We start from the raw sequence: 13,394 nt of genomic DNA, 5'->3' as shown, positions 1-13,394 counted from the left end.
TGTTGCTATTTCATGCATTTTGCTGTATAAATTATTAATTGTTCTTGCATGTATATGTACATTTTGTAAGCTACTCTATATTTCATTCTGGTTTGGTATGTTTTTGACAGGTTCATGCATTGAGGAGGCGTGGGTGCGAGATTTGAGAACAGTATGACCCTACAACAATCCTCAACATTAACTATCTCTCCCCATTAGAAAATCCGCCCTAAATCTCCCTCCATACTTGACTTTCTGATCCGTTACCTCCTCAGACGACTCAAACTATATCACAGTCACAGTACGTTTAATGACTGAAACACTCTCGTTGGCAGAATTCTCGAGTCTCCACCCCACTACCAAGGAATCTCTTGACATTTTGGTCTCAAGTGGCGGCATTTATCTTTGCTTTATTCCTTCTAGTTGTCTATACATGGAAAATTATTGACATCGCAGGATTGGAAGGGGCTTTATCTGCTCCTAAGTCCCGTAAACGTAAGAAATACAATCACACACATAGAAGGATAACGAACAAGATTTTGGCCCTTACTCATTTACTTATGGACGTATATGCATTTGTGTGTGATTGTTGGTGTGCGCGTGTCAATATTTTTGCAATTGTGTTTCTATATGTTCGTTATGTGTCAGTGTGTAGATGCTTATGATTGATGTGCATGTGTACATTTGTTGAACGCCTTCTCAAACCGTATTTCTCCGTCTTCCAAGTTGCGCTTATTTTTACGTGATTGGTGCAAAGTTTGAAATGTTTTTTTAAGAAAGGCTTTAGCTTCAAGAAGTCGGTATGAGTTTGACGGCGCTCAATATAATTATCAACAGGATAAGGGTTCATGTCATTCCGCCAGTGTGTTTTCAAGATGCTCGAGTGCAGTTGCATTTCGTAGTATTGTGAAAACCTCGTCGCTTTTGCTGTACAAATACTGTATAAATAACAGTAGGAACAGATTTGCACTTTCATCCCCATCTGCTGTCGGAGGGTGAGTTACAGTTTGTTCAAGGGTGAGGCGCTCCCTACGAAGTTCAGTGGCTGAGATCCTTCCACAGTTTTGAATGGATTGGCCACAGGAGGAAGACAGAATCGGAAGTCTAGAACTTTGGATCTGAATCCCCACTGAAAGAGCAATGGTGCTCAAGTAGATCAGGGAATTTCACAATAACGAAGAAGTAAATTATCCTTAATTTCATAATTTGTGGATTTAAAACCGTGGGTTTAAAAACCTCGAAGCCCGAACACAGATGCTCATCGCTTTGGCAAAATTGGGAAACAATTAATTAAGCGGTATTGGCGTCAGTTCAAGATTGGAAAAATATTTATTCGTATTTATTTGAGAACTAAATGCAAGCGAGAGATTATCATTGACATGAATTAACAGTGTCCATCAATACAAGGGAAACGTTGACAAAACTGGGTTTACCGCTGGACCGATTGACCGTTCTGGCGATGGTCTTCATGGGGAGGGTTTCGTGCCCCACTACACAGGAGAAAGAAGCGCCGCTTCCCCACTGTTCTGCCTCAACGGATAACAGACTATACATGAAAAAGGATCTGTTGCCGTTCTCCGCCACCACCTCGGTGTTCCTGTAGCTGCGCGAATCCACTGGTTTGTCATCAACCGTCCACTTAACGAAGACCTGACGAGGAGAGAAACCTCTTACGAAGCAGGTGAGAGCCACCGTCCTCTGAGCGGAGACGACTTCTGCCGGCGGAAGGAGGACAGACACGGATGGTTCCCGCGGATGTGGATCTGAGGAAGAAAGGGGAGAATAGTTCATTACCCGGGGGGAACAAAAGAGATAAGAATCTAATTGTTTCATACATGAGGGAATGTAATTCGGGTGAAAAAAATAAATACATGTCACTATCGCTCTGGGACCTGTTTCTGTTCCAGGGTCTTGGAAAACGAGTAGGTTGAGAATCTTTTCTGTGCAAGTGGGAACGGTTCGTTAAATATCAAGTAGAATTTGGACCAGAGAATCAAATCATCCACATCCTCTCATCCTTGTTTGTGTTTGTTCTCCATTTTAGCTTTCTGGACTTCTGTTGTCTCTCGCTAACTGCATTTGTTTCTTGGCTCGCCTACTTCGTTCGCTTTCAGCATCACATAATTACATATTATCTGCCCCCCGTCGTTTTAGTTAGTGGAACTTCACAGTTATTGTCAATGTGCTCAATTTTGCAACATTAAGGAAACATGCTGATGCAAGAACTCTGTTCTAAAAGAAAAAAATGCAGGAAACACTCAGCATGCCAGACATCCTGTGCGCCAAGTGAAGGACTGAGTTAAAGGGTTCAAGCAGAAGATCATTCCTGAGATGGCTGGGCATACACGACACCTTCTAATTAGAGCACACTGTGTCTCCTACTTTCTGTTATGATCCTGTAAGTTCCCCCGTTAGCCGCTTCAGTGAAGCTCCTGGAAAGCGTACTCCGATGGTAACCCTGGCCTCACCCTAAAACCGATATTCCGTTTATCCCTGCATCCCTCGTCTACCGAGATAACCTGTTTACTGTTTGCCACGTCTGCCGATTGTGTTTCGTAAACTGTTGGCCCTGATTTTCTTTCTGCAGATTTGCATAACCTGCTGAGTGTTCACGACTAATTATTTTATTGTCGCCCTAAAAAACAGTTCACCTGTCACTTCCCCCCAATCACTTCCCACCAGATCACTCCCCCCCCACTCAAGCTCTCCTCACCTTTCTCCTTGTGGATGGAATCTCTTTTTGGAGTCGGCATCTCCTCGTGGCTCACCACGCAATGGAACTCATCCCCACTCAACCAGGCTTGCGTCGAGATGTTAAGTTTGCTGATCTCACTGTCGGGGGACTCTTCCATCGGGGCGGCATTCTCTGATTTCAACTCCGTATTATCTCGGCTCCACGTAACTTTGACCCCATAAGGTGCATGAGAGATGACGCAGGTTAAGGTAACTGTCGGCTCCAGTAAGACCTGTTCCAGTGGTGGTGGATGAATAGTAATATGTACTTCCTCGCAAGGGAGAGTATCTGCGACAGAGAAGTGAATATCAAGCCAAGACTCACTGGAAGAAGTTGCAACGCAACATTTACCCTCCACTCCGTCCGATTATTTAAAGTTTATATGTCAGCCTCTTGGTGCTACCTAAACACTGCAGTCACTTTTAGAATCATTTAGCACCAGAACTAAAAAAAAACTCTACTTTTTTTTCCACCTATTTTGCCGAAATGACACAGGTTTTGAAGTGAAAAGCAAACAAGTAAAACCATTCTGGCACTTATGACGAAAATAGAGCACTGAAATTAATCGTCCAGAAATTTCTTCCCGCTTACCGCGGTGACGGTGACTCATGCCTGTCGGGCAGCACCTTCCCACCCGCCCGGTACCTCTATTATTCCTGACTCCAGCGCAGGATTCAGTAGTACAGGAGACAGACTACAATATATCAACGCGACTTTCAATGGATATTTCGAATTTCAGACACCTCAGGAAGCCAACAATTCTTCGGGGCGGGATGAATGCCTGGCATATGCAGTTAAGGCAAAGGACAACCGTGCGGAAACAACCGCCGGCCGGAGTGGTGTGTTTGCATGGCGGAGGTGGGTGTGAAGTTGGGATTGTATGGGACGCTTTTTTTGGCGAAGTTGGTCCAAAACGATTTCCGGAAATGACGTGACGTGATCATTGCAAGTGCGCTCTCTACTGGGGGAGAACCGGAAGGAAATAGACGCAGACAGCAGGACAGAGGAACAGGAGGAGGATATTCTAAACGTCCAGACAATTTCCTCTTTCAAGTACATCACTCACGACTGGCCGAACAGCCAGATATTAATCTGAGCCTATTCTCTTTCTGGAGGCGTCCAATTTCAGTCGTTGTCTGAGAAAATATTTTCCTAATTCTGTTTCGCGGCATCATTCCGAGCTCTAACTTTAATATTGTGGTTCCTTTAGGGAAACAGATCTAAAAATAGCAACACTATATTTCAGCTTCCAATCCCATTAAATGGCTACTTCCTCTTTTCGAATCAGTTGTGATGTCACCACACGTTATGCACCGTGATATCGCATAAATGAATCCGTTCCTCTGTCATTCTGCTGAATGCACAGTCCGCCCTCCGAAGCTTTCTAAAGTGTGGAAGTCGGAGAATACCTTCCTGGCAATGGGTAAGAATGCACTTTCACCCACCCTCTACCTCTGACCAGCGAATAGCACCAGGAATGGAATACGAACCTGCACAGTGCGTTCTTTTAATGTCAATGAAAATACTATCTAACACCGAACTCGGCACAAGCAGTGAGATTGGAATTTTTCTAACGATGAATCACTCACTTTCAGAGGAGCTAATGTTTCGGCTTTGTGTGTCGTCTTTATGGGTAACCTGGCAGGTATAAACCGAATCACTGAACCATTCTCTGGCTGAGAATGTCACCTGGCTGGTCGCCGAGAAGTTCCCGTTCATCTCAATAGCGGGGGAGGTAACGACGCCGGAATTCAGGGACTGTCCATTCCTCAGCCAGGCCACGGTTACATGCGCTGGTCGGAAGTCGCTGATCGAACATACAAGGGTCGCTTTTCTGCTCCTTCTGATTTCCTCAAGGGAATTCACCGTGACGATGACGTTTGGATGATACACCTCTGGATCTTGGAGAAAATAAACGAAATTGAAATTGTTTTTGCAATACAACTAATTGAAAATTAAATAAACTCTAGTCCCGAAGGAGAGAATATATATTTGAGACAACAGCACTTTCCTTAACACCCAGTATCTTCTCTCTACTTCTCTTCAACTAATGCAGCCTTCTAAGCATTTCAACTCTGTGACTGATCAAGACACTTCCTAAAGGCTCTCATGATGTTCCCCTCAACTGTTCTCTGTGGTAAAAAGGATCCACACTTTTATTGTTCTATGGATCGACTAATTCTGCTGGTAATGACGTTATGGCCATGGTCGCCAGTGTGCAGAACACTCTCCGACAAATGTATTTACGTCTTTTGCAACTTGAGAAGCACGTTGCAATTGCTGCAGCTCTCTGTAATCGGACGTGGACTTCCTTTCGAAACTTCACGTCTTCTGGTTCAACAATCTGCTGGAGGAACTCAGCGGATCGAGTAGCAACTCTGGGGTTGGTGCAACTGTCGACGTTTCTGGTTGAAACGCTGCATCAGGTCTGAATTAATCCAGAAGATTGTTTGTTGCCCCAGGTTCCAGCATCTGCAGTGTCTTGTTTCTCCCATTTAATTTTTTATGGATCGGTCCCATCCCCTTTGTTCTCGCAATAAATTTGAAATTAATTAATGTTTTATCTTCCACTGACTCCTAAAACCATAAATTGTGTGCAGTCGTCCAGATTTAACCTGTAATCAGGAACTATGTCCAATTATTGTTAAAAGAGGGCAAGAACTGTCGACACTTCTTGCGTATCATGTGGATATCAGCACACTGTACTGCACATTTAACGTGGTAGAAAATGGAACCAAGCAGAGGATATTAAGTCAAGTATCATTAATTTTTTGTACAACTTCAACCTTCCTTCAGTTATTATCACATCCTGCTCCACAACCCACCCATTGACTTCCCAGACTCTAACCTGGCATTTTAACTTTGTACTCCGAGTTGCTGTGCTGTACCACACAGTATATGGCGTTGCTCCCCGCCTCTGCCTCGCTGATGGTTAGCTGGCTGATCCGTGAGTAAATTCCGTTCTTTTTGAACACTGCCGGGTAGGTCTTAAGTCCGGTGGTGATCGGCTCTTTATCTTTCTTCCAGGAAACACTGATACCGTTCGGGGAGTAGTCCATCGCCAAACAGCCGAAGGTTACTGAGTCGCCTGGACTGGGTTGCTCACAAGAGAGGAGGCCGTAGAGAGAGGGGGCAGACGGTTCCGCTGGAGAGAATGGTCACACGTATATGTTAAATCTGCGTTACAATGCTCGCATGATATTCAAATAATTCAATTATTTGCAGGTAAAATAATGCCCAGTGTATTCACAAACTTCTGTTTTCGTAGTCAACTGTCCACACATTATTCGCGCTTGGACCAATATTGTCGCAAAAATGATTTCGAATATTTTACAAACAATTCTTCCCTTCGACAAAAGTAGGTGTTAACAACGCCAAACCCATAACATTAAAGCAACATTCCATAAACCACCATGGAACAAAGATCACATGAGAACTCAGAAAACAAACAATAACACGGGGTATTTTACAAGGAGTGACATGGAACATGATATCCCACAGCTATTAACAATCTAAAAAGCAAAAGTGGGGAGTGTGTTGGAATACTGCACCCGCACCTTGAACTGAATAGCTCCTTGAACACGCAGTAATAGAGAGAGTACATACAGCAAATCTTCCCAATTGTTTGCTACAGTTTGTCTCTCCATGTGCCACCCGCGCGCTTTGCATTAAACCTCATCTATATTTCGATCTGCGGGCAACATGCCAGGACATCATCAACACCTCTCCTGGCAATCATTGCCCTGTCCGTGCCATCATTGGAATACGACCGTCTGCAAAGACAGTCCATGCCATGCACCATTTTGACTTGAAAATTTCTCGCCGAAACGTCATCCTTCGTGTGCCTGGTTGTGGCAACTTTTCGACCAATATTATTGTGGGACTGTTTTCTGCACAAGAACGGCATTGTTCCAAGAAGGTCATTCACCATGACACACTCTATTACAGTTACTGCAGAAGCGTGAAAATAAGGACTAGCCTCGTTGGTGTCCCCATATAAGCGAATGAATTGAACAATAATAAGATATGCATCTTCATTTCAATTACATCAGTGGTTCGTATTTCCCACTGTGCAAGAGGAAGTCAATTTCTACCAACGTGTATTGACGACCATCAGAGAAATCCAATCATTCCCACTCTCACGTTTCTATGTAAACTACACTCTCTCACAAATGCCCATCAATTCCGGCCGATTCTCCCACCGTGCACCTACATAATAGGTGATTAATAACAGGGAATTAAACTGACAATCAGAGCGTCTTTGTGACATGGATGAAACGCGGTGTGTTCAGAAATAAATACAGCTGAAAACATACAGAGAGCACCGGCGGTCAGCATTGAAAGTGCAGTGGGAGCTGTGAGACAGATGCACTACATGCTGCCGTGTTACTCACCGTCTTGATCTCCGCCTGGTCAGACCTCGTGTTTAAACTGTATTGAGCGTTAATATCAAGAGGCAAGGCTGGCCTGCAGTATTTTAGGAAGGCGTGTCTCCACTAACTATGGACTTATTAATCCTCTAAAAAAATACTATCTTACTGCCGCTGCAGTTTACTGGGATGGCAATACCGATTCTAATGAACTCCCACTGAGTACTCTTGATGCCCTAATTGGATCTCGGTTCCCGTTCTCACCACATAATTTGTTGAAATGACGTTCAAACTCCACTCACAGCAAAGGGGGCTCTGTTTGATGAAACCCCAGAGTCAGTGGCTGAAACTGTCAACAAAGTGCATTGAACATAATATCTAACTAATTCAACCAGTGAGCGCCGCACTACGTTTCATTCGAAAGTTGGTCTGGCATTTTGAGCAATTATTAGAAGGAAGCAATTGAACGGATTACTTAATCGATTTCTGTGTCTTATCTGGCGTCGTACCTCTATTTTCTGTGGACGACCATGAGATTTTTCAACAGTGACCATAGTTATAGATTCTCCCTGAAGAGGCAAAAAATCCTCTCCACATTCAACCCCTGGCCTGATCCTTCAGAATCTACAGCAACAAACAATCTGATGGAGGTACTCAGCGGTCGAGCAGTTTCTGTGAGAGGAATGGAACAGTTCTGATGCAGGAACTCCACCAGCGGAGTTCCTACAGCAGAATGTTTGTTGCTACAGATTCCAGCGCCTGCAGTCCCTAGTTTCTCCCTTGGTATCTTGACGACTCTGAATTCATTGTGGAATGTGGGGAGACATACTTCCAAAATTAAAATTACAACCTATATACTCGGACAGGAAATACAAGAAACGAAGTTATTACGGTCTTTAACACCGTCTTGTCCAGCAGAACAAAAGTCTGTGAATAATTGACGTCAGATGGAATTAAATATGTGACCACAAGTTGAAGCTTTGACTTAGCTGTAATATGTTCGGGAATCAACATAATTGTGGAAAGATATCAGCGTTCAATGAATTAGGAAGCTTCATTTGTTTCTGGAAAATGATGTTACGGTTTGCTACGATGCATTTAAATTGAATTAAATTGGACTCCTTTAATCTTCGTAACGTATAATATTACAAGATCAGTTGAATTAACGGTACACCTTCGCAAGGACAAATTATGGAATTCATAATAATGGATTCATGTATGCAGAGAAATAAAATACTTGATATCATCTCATATCCCAAACCTATTAGTCGAAAATGACCAAATGCTGCACAAATGATATGTTATGGAATCCGGAATAATGAAGTAAGTTCAAAAATGGCGGACCTTCACAGCGGGTCAGGCAGCATCTCTGAGAGAGAACCCGCGTTAGGATTTGAGGTCAAAGAAGTAGTTGTGGTGAAAGGGCCGACATATCGAACACTATCCCCACCACCACAACACCCCACCACCACCACACCCCACCATCGTGGTGAAGATCGTGTTTGACTGAGCACGCGTATCACAAATGATCGCATCAGCTCCAGAGTCCATTGCACAAAGTGGGATAAGTAAAGGGAGAAAACCTGGGAACGTGAAAATTTTGAGCTCAGTATAAAACCATATTTCAACGATGCAGCAAAAAAGGAAGTTTGCAGCAAGAGCAGAGCTTGTTGTTTTGCAACATGGCAAAAGAAGATAGTTGCGGAGGCACGGGGAAATAAGGAAGAAGGAGGGCTAGGGGATTGCTCTGCTGGGAGCCAGTATTGACCGTTGGGCAGATAAAACTTTTTACCCATGTTTTTGAAAGAAATATTTTTCATCAAATGATCTCCGAATATCCATGCATATATTCTGGCATCAGTAAAATACCAAGTATATTTCAACTGGATGAGAAAGATCAATTCACATCAACTGAGGGACAGAAACTTCCGTAATAAATGGAGCGCACCGATTAAAGTATGTTTCTGTTCACTGAATCGAATTTGCTAATCTGCCTTCGAGATGATATGAATCAAAGAACTGTTTATACAAATGCGAAATGACAGTGAATAAAATGAGTGATCATTGAAATCAAAACAGATATTATCCTTTATCAAATAAATCAAGACACTTACGTTTTCACTGATTATTTAAGTTCTCATCTTTTTTTACAACCTTCAGCTCAATTAAGTTAACCTGGAATTGTATGAACAATTTTTGATCCACATCATCTCGATTTACACCCGCATACACTTGAAATGAGGTTAATAATAATCTTTCGAACGAGATATGATATCGAAAGAAACATATTGTTTCCCCTCAAGATCAGAACTTAACAAGACGACAGGAACATTAAAATAACAACTTGAAATTTGCAACCTGCATTTCGTTCCTTATGAAAAGGGTATTACTCCTCTGACTTGAAAATGATAGTATTAATAATAACAATACGAAGAAAAAAGAATAAACCACTCGCCTATAAATATAACGACTGCATTATGTTGGTAAATTGATATCAAAATTTTTATATTTTTTCTGTGAAAGATTCAAACGTTAATTTTCACCAGTTTACAACGGAAATCTGCAAGCTAATTTACCTCAAATAAAACGATGTTGATTTAAAGCGACACAAAAGACGCGGGAGGAAATCAGCGGGTCCGGCAGCATCCGTGGAGAGAATATACGGTCAAGGTTTCAAGTCGAGACCCTTCATCTGGACTCACAAAGTAGGGTCCAGCTGAAGGGTCTCGACCCGAAACGACGACTGTTAATTTCCCTCCACCGATGTTACCTGACCTGCGGAGTTGTTCCAGCGCCTTTTGCGCTGCTCCAACTTCCAGGTCTGGTCTCTTGTCCATCGATTCAAAGCTTCAGGAATATCGACGGTATTTTATATCACGCCAGCGTCGCTAATATTCATTTACCTCTTCTTTTATTGTATCAATTTGTCAAGTATATTATTTGAAATATTCTAATCAATTTGGCATTATGAACATTGCAATAGTAAATTGACAATTGGATTGTGATAATTACTAAACAATTTCCATTATATATATATTTTAAATATTTTGGATATATGTTTCGAGTCTATTTAGCCTTACAATATTTCTTCTTCTGTTTTGCTCTGAAACTGACAACAGTTCAATGTCACTCAATTTAAATTTTGCAGAAACACCGAAGAGTTTCGCAATAGCCCTGAAACACACCCTTCTCAGTAGTTTAACAACGGAATAAATCCCAAATCAGCGCATTTGCTTTTTTGTGTGCAGACATAGTTTAATTCCAAGCGCCCATTCAGCAGAAGGGAATGACCCATTGCAATGACATCTCTGGAATGAAAAACGCAGTATACTAACTGCAGCCATTCGTAAAATAACATGAACAAAAACAAATCAGCCCAACAGAAAAAAAAGACAGATAGACAGACAGACAGACAGATGCAAAGGTAGATAGATGGAAAGATGGCCAGATAACGACTGCAGAACTCCGAGCCGATTCATCACGGTCAATGCGTGAAACATAGCTTTGGAGCAATTTAATAATATTTATTGATTCCCGCAATATAATGCAAAATACATGAGAGATAAACTGCTTCAGGCAGAAAATTCGCCAATAACGTAGTTCCTCAGAAAATAACGTCAATCAACGAAGAATGTGCTGAAGCTCAGATTGATCGAATGCAATACAGCTTGTGCATTTTGAGAAAAAAACCTGAACGTCTTTTAATTGGCTTTGACAAAGAAATCTGGAATTGTTCTGCTTTAATTATTAATCAAAGCACAAGCCAAAATAATATTTTACTTCAATCAGAACCCCAGAAAAGTGGAATGCAACCTTCGCATCATATTTATTTCGATCCGCAATATTTAAAAATATTTCCAGTTAAGTAAGCAGATATCACCGTCTGATCAGACGATAAATACAAATCTACGTTTGCCAGCGACTCAATTTCCTAATGACACTTCCTTTTACAAGGAGTTTAATTCTTCCACCGATCTCCAAAATAATCATATAAACAGTTGGTATATTCAATTCAACATCTACCGAAACCAAATTCAAAGAAATAAATGAAGAGCAAAATAAAGAGAAATGCCGTAAAATATCAATGATATCTTCCCGGACTATGATAATCTTCTTACCTGCAGTAACGGTCACCATGGTCCCTTGTCCCCAGTAATCCATATCAGCACAGTGTTACGTTCCATGACTGGATCGCACAATAACAGGTTCTGCAAAAGAAAATTGACAGAATTCCAATATTAGCTTAACTAATCATATTACTAATGTAAATTACCAATGATGATTCATCGGGACGACAGAAATATATAGAAGAATATTGTAAACAATTTGCAAGTGATCTCCATGCTGCATGTGCCACAGACTGGCCGAACTTTCAGCACACGTTTAATAATAAATAACCAAAACTGAATGTTAATCAGTCTGTTTTCCACTGTAAATCATGGTCTAACGGTGTTTCAATTACAGAGCAACGTATTGCACATTTAATTTCATTGCTGAACCCAGCATTAACAGACAAGTTCTGTTTTAGTGTTAAGGAGCTTTTTGTATCGACAGAAATCGCTGTGACATCCAGTTACACAATGAGACAAGTCATTTCAAATTCTACCCGGAATTTGGGCGTAAAATATATTCTTAAAATTAGAAAGATCTCTCTAAAAGTTAATTCCAACTTCAATCAGAATGCATGAGTGAGATATTTCAATGTGGAAAAATCATAACAATCATCAAAACGGATTGGAACAAACGTGAAACATCTGTGCAGATTAAAACTCACGATGAAAATTAATGGCATTAAATATCTCTAGTTTTGTTTTGTTATTAGTCTGTAATTGTTGTAATTCATTTAACTGTAGGTTGACTTTTTTCGGCGGTTTTGCTGTGGTGGTGATAGCCATAAGGAGCAAACTCCTCGGCTGGGAATTTGCAAGGGGGTTCTCACAGGTTGCAGCACCGTGACCCACTGTACACAGTGAGACAGATCCGTGCAAAAACTTCCTCCTCTCTCTGATTACTGTTGGGAATGTAAGGATGCTCAGGCAAAATAAAAACACGGAAGATAACATTTGTTTATATTTTATTCTCTACTTGTTTTCACAACGCATTTCTTGAAGGAAGTGAATATTTGAACGTGGAAAATGATTTATTTCTTGACGACGTTCTCGTCAATCCCACAATAACCTTAAATCCTAATTTGTACAAACGCACCCACTGTGAATTTAATACCAATTTATTTTTCCAACCACGCAAAGGTATTCCTTTAACTTTGGAATGATTAAAACACTCCAGCTGGCATATGCAACACAACTGACCTTGGAATCGCAGAGAATTGCTGCAGCTGTTCTCCGATAGTTCTTGTGGCAGTTCAAGGCCTTTCCTGTCTCTGTGCGTTTCTTGCACAATAATACATGGCGGTATCTTCGGTTTTCAGGTTTCGAATCTCAATGACGCTTTGAGAGGATGATTTTGAGGGGAAGATTCGACCTTTGACACCAGGCGCGTAGTAAATGGTATCAGACGGCTTTCGTGAAGCTACGAGCCACTCCAGCCCTTTCCCGGAGGCTTGCTTGACCCAGGACATATAGTGGCTGTCCAGAGAGAACCCGCTCACTGTACAGGAGAGTGTCACAGATTCTCCCGGCTTCTTCGTCGTGGAAGCCAGTTGAGTGAGAACGATTTCGCATCGGACACCTACAAGAGAATGAAAAAGATAATGACATCGGAGGCATTCAAAGGATTGAGCAGAATCAAATGCGGAACAGAGGCTCCCTGGAATACTCACAGGTGAAGCAGGCCAACAACAGGCAGAGTCCCGGCACAAGACTCATCGTGGTCTCACTCGGTCCAATTCACTCCGGAACGGAACTGAGATCTGCAGCAGCCCGTGCTGTTCGCCAGTCTGCAGCGGACCCGCCCCGTTATTTAACCGACTGGAGTGCCACGTGAGAACGAGAGGGAGGGAACTGGGGGTTTGTCCAAGGGTCGGACGCCCGCCCAGTGATCGCCTACCCTGTCTTTGCATCTCTCCTCCTCTGTATTCCTGTCCATTCGTGCACAGATAATTTAGACATGGATTAAAATTTATATAATATCAGAGTTATTTTGATGGATTTCTTAAATGTTGCTAAAGTTCATCCAGCTTCAAACACAATCAGTTATTTATCAATAAAACGTCAACATACACTCAACAACAGGGTCCTTACAAGTAAATATAAAAATGCAAATGGACCTTCTGAAAACAAGTAAGTGGAAATCACACTTGGAGTCTGGTCATTGTTTATTCTTCAGCAATGAACATCAGTGAAACGTCCACT

General features: G+C 41.9%; 1 gene segment (V, D, J or C); it reads right to left on the bottom strand.

Moving 5' to 3' along the window:
- Window positions 1-1,289: 1,289 nt before the first annotated feature.
- LOC127576707 (Ig heavy chain C region, secreted form-like) lies at window positions 1,290-12,998 on the bottom strand. The segment is given in 7 exon segments: window positions 1,290-1,742; window positions 2,693-3,001; window positions 4,303-4,614; window positions 5,562-5,858; window positions 11,202-11,253; window positions 12,464-12,771; window positions 12,863-12,998. Coding segments are annotated over 7 exon segments (1,716 nt in total).
- Window positions 12,999-13,394: the final 396 nt, after the last annotated feature.

Source organism: Pristis pectinata, chromosome 12 (genome assembly GCF_009764475.1).
Source record: "Pristis pectinata isolate sPriPec2 chromosome 12, sPriPec2.1.pri, whole genome shotgun sequence".
Lineage (NCBI taxonomy): Eukaryota > Metazoa > Chordata > Chondrichthyes > Rhinopristiformes > Pristidae > Pristis > Pristis pectinata.
This window is presented reverse-complemented; position numbering and strand designations above follow the sequence as displayed.